Source organism: Bombyx mori, chromosome 15 (genome assembly GCF_030269925.1).
Source record: "Bombyx mori chromosome 15, ASM3026992v2".
Lineage (NCBI taxonomy): Eukaryota > Metazoa > Arthropoda > Insecta > Lepidoptera > Bombycidae > Bombyx > Bombyx mori.
In genome coordinates this window covers 10,065,062-10,079,725 of record NC_085121.1, presented here as the reverse complement: position 1 = coordinate 10,079,725, position 14,664 = coordinate 10,065,062, and the positions used below count along the sequence as shown (strand labels likewise).

Genomic DNA, 14,664 nt, shown 5'->3' with positions numbered 1-14,664 from the left:
TTACTGGCAAAAGCGACACGTGAGGTTCTACATACTAATAACAATAACGAAAGTGACACAATATAGCTTTGATGCCATTCAAATAAATACATATAACGGGTAGACGAGCTCACAGCCCACCTGGTGTTCAGTAGTTACCGGAGCCCATAGGCATCTACAACGTAAATGCCGCCACCCACCTTGAGATATGAGTTCTAAGGTCTCAGTATAGTTACAACGGCTGCCTCACCCTTCAAACCGAAACGCAACTTCAAATAATTATTAATAACAACAAAAAATGGTTTCAATTATTCTAGTTCTCTGGTCATAGGTAAACTCTAGAAATAAATCTCTAACAAAAATAATCGTTAAGATCCGATCTCGATTTTAGTGTGAAACTCGACCAACAAGCAAAAAAAACATAAAAATGTCAAATAAAAAAGATTAAAATTGCGGTCCACTGTTATATGTTTCCACAGACACATTTCTGTTTTTGGTTTTTTAATGTTACACAGATAATAATTAGGCAGTGTACATTAGGGACGTCAAATTAATAGCATTAATCATTTTAGGCGCGCTTCGCTGCGAGAATATCAATACAAATGGATGGAATATTATTAAATATTACAATAATTATAATTAGTTGTGGAAATACTAAATGCTGAATCTATTAGATATGATATTATATATCAAATGACCGCCTAATTTTAAATTGGACTTATTTCCCCCAAGTCCTTCTAATAAAATACAACCTGAATTTAAGTTAAACAATATATGGTATAAAATGTACTAAGTAAGTATCTATTAACCGTAACTACCGTCACTTTTTTTTACTTCAAAAATACTCTACATAAATACTCTTTTCTCATCTTCGAAATGTTTTTCCTTTTTTTGTAATAAATATAATTTAATATAATAAATTAAATATTGATGATCGTTAGACTTAAGAACGTAATAAAATGAAAGCTTATTTTTAGGAACATAACAGAGTAAATGAGGCAGATAAAATGAATCTAAATATTGATATGTTAATATACCTACATAGTTAGAAGTTAAAAGAAGCTAGTCTTGAATAAATTGATTTTATTGATTTAATTTCGCATAACCGTTTAAGATGAAGGTACTTATAATAAAAATAGCTTCATACAAATTCTTAGCAACAGCAATACTGACAGCATGACCTCTTAGCTACATGGACTTTTTTTCGAGAATATGAAGGATAATATGATGTGAATTGCTTTACTATACTAATTTAGTACTTCAAGCTTAAAAGTCTAATCATAAGTTATATGTTAATTGTGAATATGCACAAGTGTATGTAAATCGGGTCACTTTCACGAATTTAAATATTTTTTAAAAGTAAATATGACTAAAAAGTCATGTACCCAATGTAAGTAAATTAAATTAAATAGAAATACTAGTCGTTCCCGAATTTGAGGAAAAACAAAGTCCGTACGTGTTCCAAGAACGATACGGACACGCAGCATGGAACGTATTAAATTAAAACGAAGACATGTGTTTTCCTTCCCGCAGGAAAATACATTAGCCAGAACATTTCCCGACCGTGCTCCATCTCACTCCCACTCATACAACATTAACTACAATAGAAAAGGCCAAACGAGACGGCGTCCTCGAAGCTAACAGCGAGCTTTCAACGTAAATCTGATAAAGCGAACACATTACGACATCAATACAAAGAACTTTTCATCGTTTATTCTCATTGCGAACACAAAAATAAAGCTGTCTTTCTCTGTCTGGCGAGCGCACGTTGCCTAAATTGAACTGAGACGGCTATATGTTGTTATTTTTCTGAGCGGGACGGGTACTATTGGGTGAAAAAGTTGTTGTCGTCCCGCCCTTTTGTCGGCGAACAGGGCTGTGTTCGCACCTTCGAGCCGGGCCTCACAAAATATTTTCTAAGAAGCAGTATGTCGGCTGCGTCGAGGGGCGGCGACGCGGGATTCCGCAGTCATGCTGAGAGCCTCAGCGGAGTCGGTGGACACACGTCGCGAACCCCTTTATCCTTGCGAGAAAAAATCATTTCGTGACAGTTTCCTTAAAAAACTTATGTTATCGACGAGTGAACCCGTCACTGAATTCGGCCATGTAAAACTCACGAGATCGTTATAACGAAGCGCCAACGTCTGTGATAATGATTCCCGTAGTTTCATGAGAATACTCAAATTTATTTTATATACACACGAAATATACATGTTTAGTGGAGTGTTATATATGATACATATGTGCTACGTAGTGATTTTATGAAAGCTGGGCACATTTAAACTCTCAAGACTGGATTACTACTAATAAAAACACAAGTAAGACATGTTTTTATTCAATTTTATTATTAATTGAATTTCTCATAATTATAATTTTTACTAATCAATTATACTTAATATATTATAAGAACATCCTTTTTGAATACGTAATTTGGAATTCATATTATAAATTAACTACATATAGATATTTAAACAATAAAAGCAGTGGCTTCCATTGGTAGATTAATAACGATACGTCAAACACTGTTATGATCAAGAATTCACGTAAGAAAATGAATATTGGAAAAAATGGAAACGATGAAACAAAAAATTATATTGTATTCAATACATCACACGTTAATTTCGGTTTTCCTTTATTTGAAATTGATTCCTTTTTGCCCGTGAGTCAATAAACCGACGGCATCTCTTAACTTTACAAATAACCTATTCTTTCTAAACAAAAGGATTTCACATCAATCAAAATTCAATTTATAATAAAACCAACTGTATTTTTTACTCGAAAAAGGACCTTATGACTTAGTAAATATAAAATTACATTTCAAATAATTCGCAATTTAAATAAAGGTCAATCGTCCGCCGACGTTAAACTTTAAAAAGTACAAATACATTATATTGAAATTAGTTATATTGAAAAAATATAAAAGATACAATTACGTTTTTTTTTTGTGAACACTTTTTAATTTCTCTGACGCTGATGCACATCATCGGTTTAAATGTTTATAAACAACCTGTTTTTTTGAAAGGAACATTTTTATGTCAAAACACATTCAGTCTAAGTTGATGATATGAGTAACATTTCTTAGCAGTCCATTCCCGTCAGCACTAATACCTATATGTAGTAGTATTATTACTAGTACTGTAGTAGTATTACTGATTAGTATGTATATAAGGAATATTCAAAAGGAGACCCTATAATTCTGATCATAGGTTTGATTGTAGAAGGGCGAATTCAGTTGAGACTTTCATATTTGGATCTAATTCAGAGTAAACATTTCAATATATTTAACACTGTAGTTTGTAGTAGCATCTCGACGTCACCCAAAACACGTCATTACGGATCTTCCTGATCCATTAACGGTTCTTTTAGGTATCACAAGCACCGGTCACCGTTCACGTCGAACCCGTCGCTTGCGACGAAGAACTCGACGAGCGAATTAACCCACAGACACAGACAGCCCACTGAGTTTCTCGCCGGATTCTCAGTGGGTCGCGGTTCTGATCCGATGGTAGATTCTGCGAAGCACTGCTCTTGCTAGGATCAGTGTTAGCATCACTCCGGTTTGAGCCCCGCGAGGTCACCTACTAGCTAAGGTTACGCTGAAATAGCCCCTCAAGGCTATCAGCTAAGGTAGGAAAAAAAAGAAGTAGCATCAATATTGATATGTTAAAATATCTTGTGACCTTAAGAAAGCAGTAATGAATTAAAATTTCCTCTCCCTGTATCTATCGGTATTTACCGACAATAAAATAAAAATGTTGATTTAATATTTTTCAATCTTCGGGCCGCATGCATAAGCATAGTGTTCTACATGTTTTCCTATAATACTGCATGTTTTCCTATAAAGGTACATTCGAGATAACAATTCTAAGAACTGAAATTTCAATCTCCTTAGGACAATTAACAACCCCTCAATAATATGGTCAAAATAAAACCACATTATAGTAAAACGCTACTACAGATGATACGTTTACTTAAGCGATTCTAATTCGATGGTAGATGCACGCGCGAAGCAGCTACTCTTGAGCTTTTAGGCCTCCTCTGAGAACGTTCGGGCAGTTGTCAATCTTCTCCTCCTGGCTAGGCCCTAGACTTCACCCATCCATTCTGCAGTGGGACGGCGGGATGCATGTAATATGCTCCGCGTCAACCCTGTCCCGTCGTCTCAATAGCCCGGACTGGGCTCCGGCCCGGTCTGGGGTAGGACGCCGGCTGTGAGCGGCAGGAATTTTTAGTGAGGTTCACCCCCCATACCTTACCTGCCGCGCGGGTAGGGATCCGGCGATTTTCTCCTGTGGAAAAAAAACCCATTCTGCATAAGCAGCAAGGTCTCTGGACTGACAGCAATCTTTCCATCCCAAAAAAAAGCATTTACTTAAAGTATTTTTCCTCTTCATTATCCCTTATTCGTGTGCGACGGCTTTTCTTGTGTAAAAACGATTACTTTAAAATGTATCATTGTAGCTACTTATGGATATAATATAATTTGTTACAAAATATTTATGTATATATAATTTGTGTTATATAATTTGTTACAATTTGTGACAACGATAATCTGTTATGTAGTACAGAAGTAAAGTTCTTTTATTTTATATTCAAAATATTCAGTAAATTAACGAACAGATCTTTCTTCTGTTTCTTGTTGTACGAATAGTGATCTTTGTTCCATTCATAAATCACTAGGGAGGTTTGCTCATTGTTGTATTAGTGCAATAATTGTTTTCGCACCTGCCCAAGGTCACGAAGTAATATTCGCATTTACGACTGACCATTGTTTGGTTATGTTTCGCCACCGGACACTAATTATAATTCGACCACTAATTGTAGTCACACGAATGATTTTTTTTTAATTTTCCGTCTTTATTACAGTTTTTGTTTGTTTGTTATTGTTTGTTATTTCGATAAATGAGTATTTTTGTTTGATTATTTGGTTCAATAAATTATATTTTCGTTATTTAATTGTATTAAAAATATAAAGTGAAAATAAATACAATAAAAGACAACCGCGTGTAATAATTTGTATATTTTTTTTCTTGTCGCCACGGAATTTTAAAAGATGTAATATCGAATTAAATGCTGTTCACATAACTGCAAAAAACCTGGCCCTACTTATATTGTTAAAAGTTCGTGATATTCCAATTAAAGTTTAAGTACAGTTATGAAATTAATAAGGCTATCGGGGAAATTAATAAGCAACAATTTCACAAAATGTACTGAAAAAATACATTTCAGTTTGGAGTTCGCTCCATTCATTAATCAGTTAGTTATAGATACACGCGTTGAAGTATATTTTGACACAAGGCGAAGTCGTCGTGGCCTAAAAGATAAGACGTCCGGTGCATTCGTGTCGAGTGATGCAACCGTATTCGCACCCCGCAGGCGGGTACCAATTTTTCTAATGAAATAGTACGCACTTAACAAATGTTCACGATTGACTTCCACGGTGAAGGAATAACATCGTGTAATAAAAATCAAACCCGTAAAATTATAATTTGCGTAATTACTGGTGGTAAGACCTCTTGTGAGTCCACATGAGTAGGTATTTCGGCCTTTTTCTGTCGTGAAGCAGTAATGCGTATCGGTTTGAACGGCGGGGCAGCCGTTGTAACTATACTGAGACCATAGAACTCATATCTCAAGGTGGGTGGCGGCATTTACGTTTTAAATGTATATGGGCTCCAGTAACCACTTAATACCAGGCGGTGAGCTCGTCCATCCATATATGCAATAGAAATAAATAAAAACACAATTTGTCCAGCTTCATTGGAAGTATATTTATTTCTATTATTGCTACTCCTACTGTTATTACACCTATTTTTGTTAATTACCAGAAGAAATGTAAAATTATTGAAGTCATTATGCCGTAGAAAGGAAAAAAATCTACTATAAAATATTCGTACCTTCGGACTCGTAGGAGAGAGAAGACGTATGTGGTTAAAAAATCGATCTCATGTCATCATGGCACGTCAAGCAGCATGTCACGTAATGATATCTATGGGTAGACTAATCACCCAATAAAAGATCTGAACAGGTATAGCTGTCTATTACATTCTGTTGTCTACAGTAACCCATGTATGTATCATATCTTTTATAAGATGTACATGGTAATGATGATATTATATTTAAATTATTATTTATGTGATGAATATTTACATAAAGTTGAACATATAGTGATGTCAATGCTTAGGAACACAGCCAATTCGTTATCTACGACTGAGGAGCACTCTTTTCAAATCTATGGGCTCTCTGACAATGCCAAATAGTCGAATCTATTACAGAATTGGATGGTACGTCACAAAATTGATCTCTTTGAACGTACAATAGACGAAAACAGCGGTTTCAGGTAAAAAGAGTGTTTCAAGGTGTGTGGCGCATTTACGTTGTAGATGTCTATGGGCTCCAGTAACCATTTAACACCAGGTGGGCTGTGAGCTCGTCCACACATCTAAGCAATAAAAATAAAAAAGAACGAACACTACTCTGCTAGTGTGTTGGATGATAAAAAGAATCATCTCGAACAGTTTCTGAGAAGTTTCTAGAACTTAGTATAATGTGAGAGACATAATATTATTTAAAACTATTTTGTTCTACCCAAAAAAATACAAGTAAACTACTAGCCTTAAATTTTATCTCCGTTATCTACGGAACCTCCACATTGAGTCAATCTTATTTTTGTTATAATATCTTCTGATGGATCATTTAACGCTGCAAATACATACCTACCTATAAAACGTATACGGGTATATAATATGTTACGTATTCAATGATAATTAATTTGGTATTTTTCTTGTTACAATTATAAATTCAAATAAGAACACAGCAAATTCATTTGGACAACTAAAGTATAAAATATTTACAACTAAAGTATTTTTTACTGAATAACATTATTTTACATGACCACTCAATCATGAGTTATCGCACAACGAATTGTAGATGGTAAATTAAATTTTAGGCATCAACATTATTGACCTTTCAATTATGACCGTCTTGATGAAAGTAGTCCACCGTTGACCTGTGTTGATGAAGAGTGTACTAGAATGCTGGTAAAACGACGTTTCTTTAAAAATAAGGTTTGGAAAGATGACAGACTCCTGGCGAGAAGGCACCATTGCAAAAAAAACATACCAGAACCACTAAATATTTCCTGTGATTGATGATAAATCGCTTACCTGTTCATTAACTGTACCGTTTGGATCTGGTCATGACTTTTCATAGAGCAGAGAATATTTTGTAGGGACAATAAACGAATTAGTTCTCGTCATCACCTGGACTATGATGGGACATGTGACCAAATAGTCCATCCAGCAGCGACTTCACCCATAGCACAGGGTGTGCTTTGTAAACTGGCGCAGCTGTATTAAGACGCGGCCTCGGCACTTTCAATGAACCTGTTGCATTGCTATCCATTCCAATTTGACCACGCGGCTACCAGAGGGTACTAGGGTAATGATCGCACACGGGGGCTGGTTTTTTTTTTATTGCTTAGATAGATGGACGAGCTCATAGCCCACCTGGTGTTAAGTGGTCACTGGAGCCCATAGACATCCACAACGTAAATGCGCCACCCACCTCGAGATATAAGTTCTAAGGTCTCAGTATAGTTACAACGGCTACCCCACCCTTCGAACCGAAACGCATTACTGCTTCACGGCGGAAATAGGCGGGGTGGTGGTACCTACCCGTGCGGACTCACAAGAGGTCCTACCACCAGTAAAAGTCTGACGCGTGTGTCAATTTTTAAGTTACAGTAACGTCTTGAAGTCACTAAAAACAACGTCAATTATTCTTTTACATACAAACATAAAGGCGTGTTAAAAAAGAGCTACTAGACGAAGAACATTAAAAGCAAAAATTTATAGCACGAAACTTTAAAATATCGATTACAAAAATCTTAGAAACAGAATCATAAATATTTATAATATTAAATACCTATACACGAAAATAGCATTCGTTGCTTTGCTAATTTAGTTTAGCTCGGAATGTTTCGGATTAGAATACCCATAAATATGTATTTTTTTGTGCACTAGGCGGAGGGGGTAGCCAACGAACTATTAAATGGTTACGCCACCCACCTTGAGACGTGAGGTCGAAACCGAAATAAAACAATAAACGACTGTCTCAAATTTTAAACTGGATCGCAACACTACCAGTAAGAACTACTGCTACATAGTAATAGAAATAGGTAGCAATTAGTACAGCCTTGTAATACCGTCAGTAATTAACATATCTTTTTTTTGCGAGTATGATTTACACGATGCTATTACAACGTCGTAAAAGTACATTTTTAATAAAACTATGGAACTAAAGATGTTAAAGTTATTTCGTATCTGCTATTTAAAAGTTGCTTAAATACTTTTTACCTTTACTAAACTGTTCAGAACAAACTATGTAACTAACAATACGAAAATAAAAAATTGGTTAATGCATTAATCTCATTGCATTATTTTTGCTCGGTATAATGAAGCTAAGAAGTCTGAACTGAGTATATAAACCTATTTCCTCAATGCGCAAACGGTTCGTTTCTAATGTGATTAAAACTTAATTCCGTAAAACTGTGGAAAATCTACCGACAGCTGCAAAAGCTAGTGCAACTTTATATTTGCCGATTGAACAATGTTGTGCCTCCGAAAATAAAGTTCAAAATGCTTCGATAAATATAATGAGGTGTTGAAAAATGTACATCTTCGTAATCCTATTGGCCCATGACCGTCTGTGGAGATCTGTCAACCCGTTGCTTTGTGATGAAGCGGCCACGCCGCGGGGAGCCTCGCAGATAATGTACAGATTAGATGTAAATCTGAAAAGAACGACATTGTTTAGCTCACTCAGGTAGAGCTGTACGCTCAAGTGTTTTAAACAATACACAAACAACATTATTTTCAAATAATGCGATTATGTAGACACTCAGGAAAAAAATGGCAGTTCTGTTGTGTTGATTGACATTTACGGATGACGTAGACGGGGTGTGATATGGGATCGCGAATATGATCAGGAAACACTTCGTAACGTTATTATAGTGTATGTAATTGCACATTTTTTCATGTTTAACAAAACCCCTCATTTCGCGCTTGACACATACATATCGACGCTTGAAAGGCAAACGTGACTAAGCGACAATAACTGCTTTGTACATAAATGATAGGCCATAACCATATTCGATGAGCAAAAAAAATATATTTCTAGGTCTATTAAAATCATTTCAATCCTACAGCTACTAGCTAGATTCTACTACGGCTAGATTCGTTTAAAAAAATTGTTTTCAGGTATTTCAACTTTAAATTAGTCTACAGTAAAGTTCACGCATTGTCGTTTAGTCACGTTTGCCTTTTAAGCGTCGATATATAAAATTATATAGTGATGAAACATTTATAAAAATTTAGGCATTTTTTTCCAATGTTCAAACCTTTCTGGCCATATTTGAGATTTGCGTTTTAGCACGTAGTGCAGGTGAAGAATCCTTCCCTGTTATCTACGAATCAAATTAAAACAGGTTTTTATCATTCGTAAAAGTATTTTAATAAGATACCGATGCTAAACCTCGACCGTAAAAAGATTGGAACCAATCTAACAAATAAACTAAAATTAAGTATACACGACTACAATCGAAATTTTTGTCTCAGGCGTATAAAAATGTCCTATAAATTTACCCACAGTTTAATTTAATGTCCAAAAGTACCTGGCTCAATTTTTTTTATTATAAATAAAATGTTTCGTTGCGGGTTATAGCCGCATGAATATATGGTATTATTTTGAGAAATGGTTTTGAATTTGTCTCGAAAGGTAGTAATGATTCGGTTGGATTCCGTTTTTTTTAATTTGGAAAATTATTAGAGACATCTCCTAATTCTTGTTGTTTTTTTTTTCTAGGACCACGACCTCGAGCTATTTCAACAGTGGTAATGAAAAGAAAAGCAACGAAATTAAAAAAAGCCTCGAAGTAGCCGGACCGTCGCCAGTGGCTGCGGTCATCATCAAAACTTAGATACTCCACGGCGCTGTCATTCGCGGGGATTACCCGCCGCGTGGATGGTGGCGGGCGAATGGGGCTATGCGCCGGCGTCGGCCACCCCTGCCATGAATGCGTTCCTCGAGACCAATCACGCCCACCTCGCCTCGTATGGGTTGAAGATGTCGCCCCAGCCGGCATGCGGCGTCGATCCCCAACACCGTGCCGTGGCGCCGCATCCACCGCCTCCTCATCATCCGGCCCACTACCAGCCGTACCCCTTGCACTCGTACCAACCAGGGTACTTGCGGGATTACAGTGGATGCGGCGAACTATTCCCGCAGCAGCCTCTCGAACAAAGCTGGGATTGGCGTGGTGACATGCACTACCAGAGTGGCGCTCCTCCCATCGTGCCTCACGCCCACCCTCATGCGCCGCACGCCTTCCTACGATACGTCCGAGCGCCGCCACGACGTGATATGCGTTGCCAGTGGCTCGACCCGGAGCAGCCGCCCCCGCGTAAATTGTGTAATAAACTATTTTCAAGTATGCACGAAATCGTGACGCATTTAACCGTGGAGCACGTCGGTGGACCTGAGTGCACGACTCACGCGTGCTTCTGGCAGGGCTGCTCACGAAACGGCAGGCCGTTCAAGGCGAAATACAAGCTGGTGAATCACATCCGGGTTCACACAGGAGAGAAGCCATTCCCTTGTCCTTTCCCCGGCTGCGGGAAAGTTTTTGCAAGATCGGAAAATCTTAAAATACACAAAAGAACGCATACTGGTAAGTAAATCTATACTTAATATATAAATCTACAGTGGTTTTTACGGACGTTCCGTCATAACTACTGAACCATGCATCCGATTGACTTGAAACTTGGTGTCCATGTAGAAAATATATGTACTTAATGGATATGCTAATATTTATATGAGTGTATGACTCCCTACACCAGTTGCGGGGGCGTTAATGATGAGAATCTTTGTGGGGGTGAGAAATAATAATGATAATTTTAAATGCCCAGGGAAGCAGACGGGTACAGCTAGTATGTAAATAAAATTATTTAAAAAAAACGCATTATAACGAAAATACCTTATTTGCGTAAAATGAATGGTTCGATCAATATTTGCACAGCGAATAATTTGGACGTAGTTAATTCGTAATGAAATGCCCCCTACTGCTCCTCTGGACCTGGCAGTCACTGTATCAGTGCACACCTCAACAACAACTAAACTGACACAATGACATCGGATCCAACAAACTATTATGTAAGGATATCCTTGTAACTCGATCCCGAATACAAACAACAGAGCTAACGGGCGTTCTATAAATGTCCAATGTCGACTTGTGAAGTCCGTTTCTCGGTAAGTAAGGACAAAAACTTCAAGTCGGAACGTCATTTTTCAATTCATTATAAAAGTCAGAAGATTCATCTGAACTGGGTGCGTTAAAAAAAAATAGATCGTAAATTAAAATGTCCAGGCCGTTCCCCGCGCGCTTGTCTCTGTCGCACACCACACTATTGTTATTGATAAAGTATTGGTACTTAAGTTTAAATATCGATTTTTAAGGGAATCGACCAGGAATTTGTATGGTCCGGCGTTCAAGAATATGGCCAGATGGTTTTATACTTTTTTTTTTTCAAACGGATACTGTTTGGCGTTGCGTTCAGACTTTTGTCCTGTGCCCCTGTCCGCTATTATCTCATACGGGCTTTGAATAGAACTAACCTTTTTGTGGGGAACTTTGAAGAATTGTTTTATGGGTGCTATAAATTTAAACCTTAAGGCTTTGTCAAGCGATCGTTAGAAAGCTTACTCTCTGATCATTAAATCATTATTGAGTTAATTAGGAACGTAACGCTATAACGAAATACCTTTTTCATTTTAATAAGTTAAACAGATTCCTGGTGTTAATAAAATATCATAATTTGAGGACACAAATATCTTATGTTGATATTAACTTCAAGTTCTAAACAATAATGATATATTCTTAATTTTATTATAAGTGATAGTGATAGTGTCTTCTATAAGGGAAGCTGTAAACAATAACAAATTACCGTCCATTGGGAACGCGCTGCATGAAAACGATATTTTTATTGAGAATGTAAAATGATACTTTTTGGATCAGTAGCAGACGCGTTGCTCATAAATTATAACTTTAGAGATGAATCAATTATCAGTAAACTTATATGAAGAGTATACTCCGAAATATATTTACATGTAAAATACATTTAGAGGTTCTTCCTCACAAAGACTAAATAATAATAATAATAAATATGCATTTAGGATCTCGTGATGGATTGATTCTATTTCATAAGTACCGCTTGTTTTTGTGACTGTTTTTTTTTTCAATGTTATTATTTCAGCTCGATAATAGGCCTACTTAAAAAGTGGACAAGTCATTCAATGATTATGTATCAGAGTATAAGAAAGCCTTCAAAACAGAAAAATAAAGTTAAGTAACTACAACACGGGCGAGAGCAGATGAGCTTACGACCCCCATGTGGTGTGTGTGTGTTCACCGCTGCATGTGTGTAATATTAGCAATGACAAAGGAACGGTAGGCAGCGGCTTGGCTCTGCCCCTGACATTGCTGAAGTCCATGGGCGACGGTAACCACTCACCATCAGGTGGGCCGTATGCTCGTCTGCCTACAAGGGCAATAAAAAATAAAAAAAAGGTACAGCCAAACCACCACCTATAAAGTCCCGGATATTTATAACACCTTGTTTGAGGCGGACCTGTATGGTACGTGGCAACAATTGTCTATGGAATGGCACTCATTCTTACCTATTTTCACATTACTTTTTCTCCCTTCAAAACTCGTCTTGTTTCTTGTGAGTCCGCCTGAGTGGGTATCACCACCCTGCCTATTCCTACCGTGAGTCAGCAATGCGTTTCGGTTTGAAAGTCAAGATGAGTGGCGACATTGACGTGTTTGATGTCTATGGGCTCCACTTCACACCCGGTGGGCCGTGAGCTCTTCCATCCATCTTAGCAATAAAAAAATAAAAAGTAGGCTGTACTTTGTATTGTCAAACAAGCTACTTTAATATAGGTAACAGCGCAGGGATGTTTCTAGGTGGTAGTGCCTGTACATCTTTTAGGAACCCTATATCCAACATCGAACGATTATAATGCAACGAAACATATCACACTAGTTCAAGTGCGTGAATATTAAAATTTTAAAATCATTTGACCCCGACTGCGATCGAAATATGATAACGATCAGACAATTTATTTAAAAGCAAGACGACCGACCCTAAACTATCAAACGCAGTGGCTGTCTAATATGCCGTATAAAATGAATCTTTCATAATATTTTGCAAACAATACGGAACCCTTCCGACCGCCCCTGTGGCCACCGCATTGTGCGTACCCGTCGAGTGCAGCTCTCACTATTTTATTGCTTACTAAACATGCAGTACGCGTTTTTGTCGATTGTTGTTTAAGAGTTTGATGGCCACTTTATAAGGACACATAATGTTTTGGATTAGATAAATTTTTCGCTGTTCAACAATATGTAAAACTTTTTTTTGTCTACCTAAACTGAGAGCCTTGATAGGCTATTTCAGCATAACCTTAACTAGTAGATGAGCTCACTGGGCTCAAGCCTGACGACGTTGCTAACACGAACCCTATCAACAAGAGCCGTGCTTCGCAGAATCTACCGCCGGATCGGAAACGCAACCCACTGAGAAGATCTGGCGAGAAACTCAGTGGGCTGTGTCTGAGGGTTAATTTACTCGTCGAGCCCTTCGTCGCAAGCGACGGGTTCGACGAGAACGATGACTGATATGTAAACCACAAGTGTTTCATACTATACATTTTGTAGGTATTGTACAACATATTGGGAATGAATACATGCTCGTCCAATCCTCAATAATCGACTGCCATTTTAATTGTTAAAGCTGTATTGTATTATAATTATGACTTCGATCATCAGAGCTTTATCGATGCATTCTATTGTACTCTAAACATTTAAGTAAGAAATAAATTAATATTAGAAAACAGTTAATACAATAAATAACATATTTTTCTCCGGTTTTAAAAGTTATCATGTTTTGTAATATACATAGTAATTCAATAGTAAAATCATTCGATTATTAAAGCCGTATTAAGAAGTGATTGTCCGACATAGAGACATTTGACCAACATTCATAGAGAAGATTTTTTATTTAGATATAAAATATACTCACACAACATATTATGTTGTAAGTAAATTTTAAAGTTTATTTACATTGAACAGCAACAAGTTAGGAGGCTATACCTTAAAATTCTTCGTTTCCAAGCGGCGGAAAGACACAAAAAAACATGATGTTTCTGCGCATGTACGACTGTTTGGAAGAAGCTCTCGGAATTTGTTATGGCACCAACATTAAAACTCCTCCAACAAAAGACTCAACGGACTTAAAATAGCTGAGTTTCGAGCTTCGGAAATGCATCAACGAAACCTGCCAGTGTTTTTTTTAATTACATATATACATATTACATAAAAAAAAATATTTTTACTTGACTCCAGAAAATTATAAGCTTTTTATCGAATACTTTTTTTGGCTTAGATGGGTATACGAACTCACAGCCTACCTGGTGTTAAGTGTTTACTGGAGCCCATAGACATTTACAACGTAAATATGCCACCCACCTTGAAATATAAGTTCTAAGGTCTCAGTATAGTTACAACGGCTGCCCCACCCTTCAAATCGAAACGCATTGCTGCTACATGGCAGAAATAGCCGG

The 14,664-nt window shown here is 37.0% G+C and overlaps 1 protein-coding gene across 1 annotated transcript in view; it reads left to right on the top strand.

Moving 5' to 3' along the window:
* The first annotated feature begins 1,883 nt into the window (after positions 1–1,883).
* The window catches only part of LOC101739583 (zinc finger protein ZIC 4), a 30,226-nt gene continuing 17,445 nt past the window's right edge, over positions 1,884–14,664 (top strand). Inside the window, exons 1-2 of the mRNA XM_038015887.2 lie at positions 1,884–2,297; positions 9,844–10,708. Coding sequence (XP_037871815.1) covers positions 10,003–10,708 — 706 coding nt within the window. The 5' untranslated portion in view covers positions 1,884–2,297; positions 9,844–10,002. The remainder of the gene's footprint in view (positions 2,298–9,843; positions 10,709–14,664) is intronic.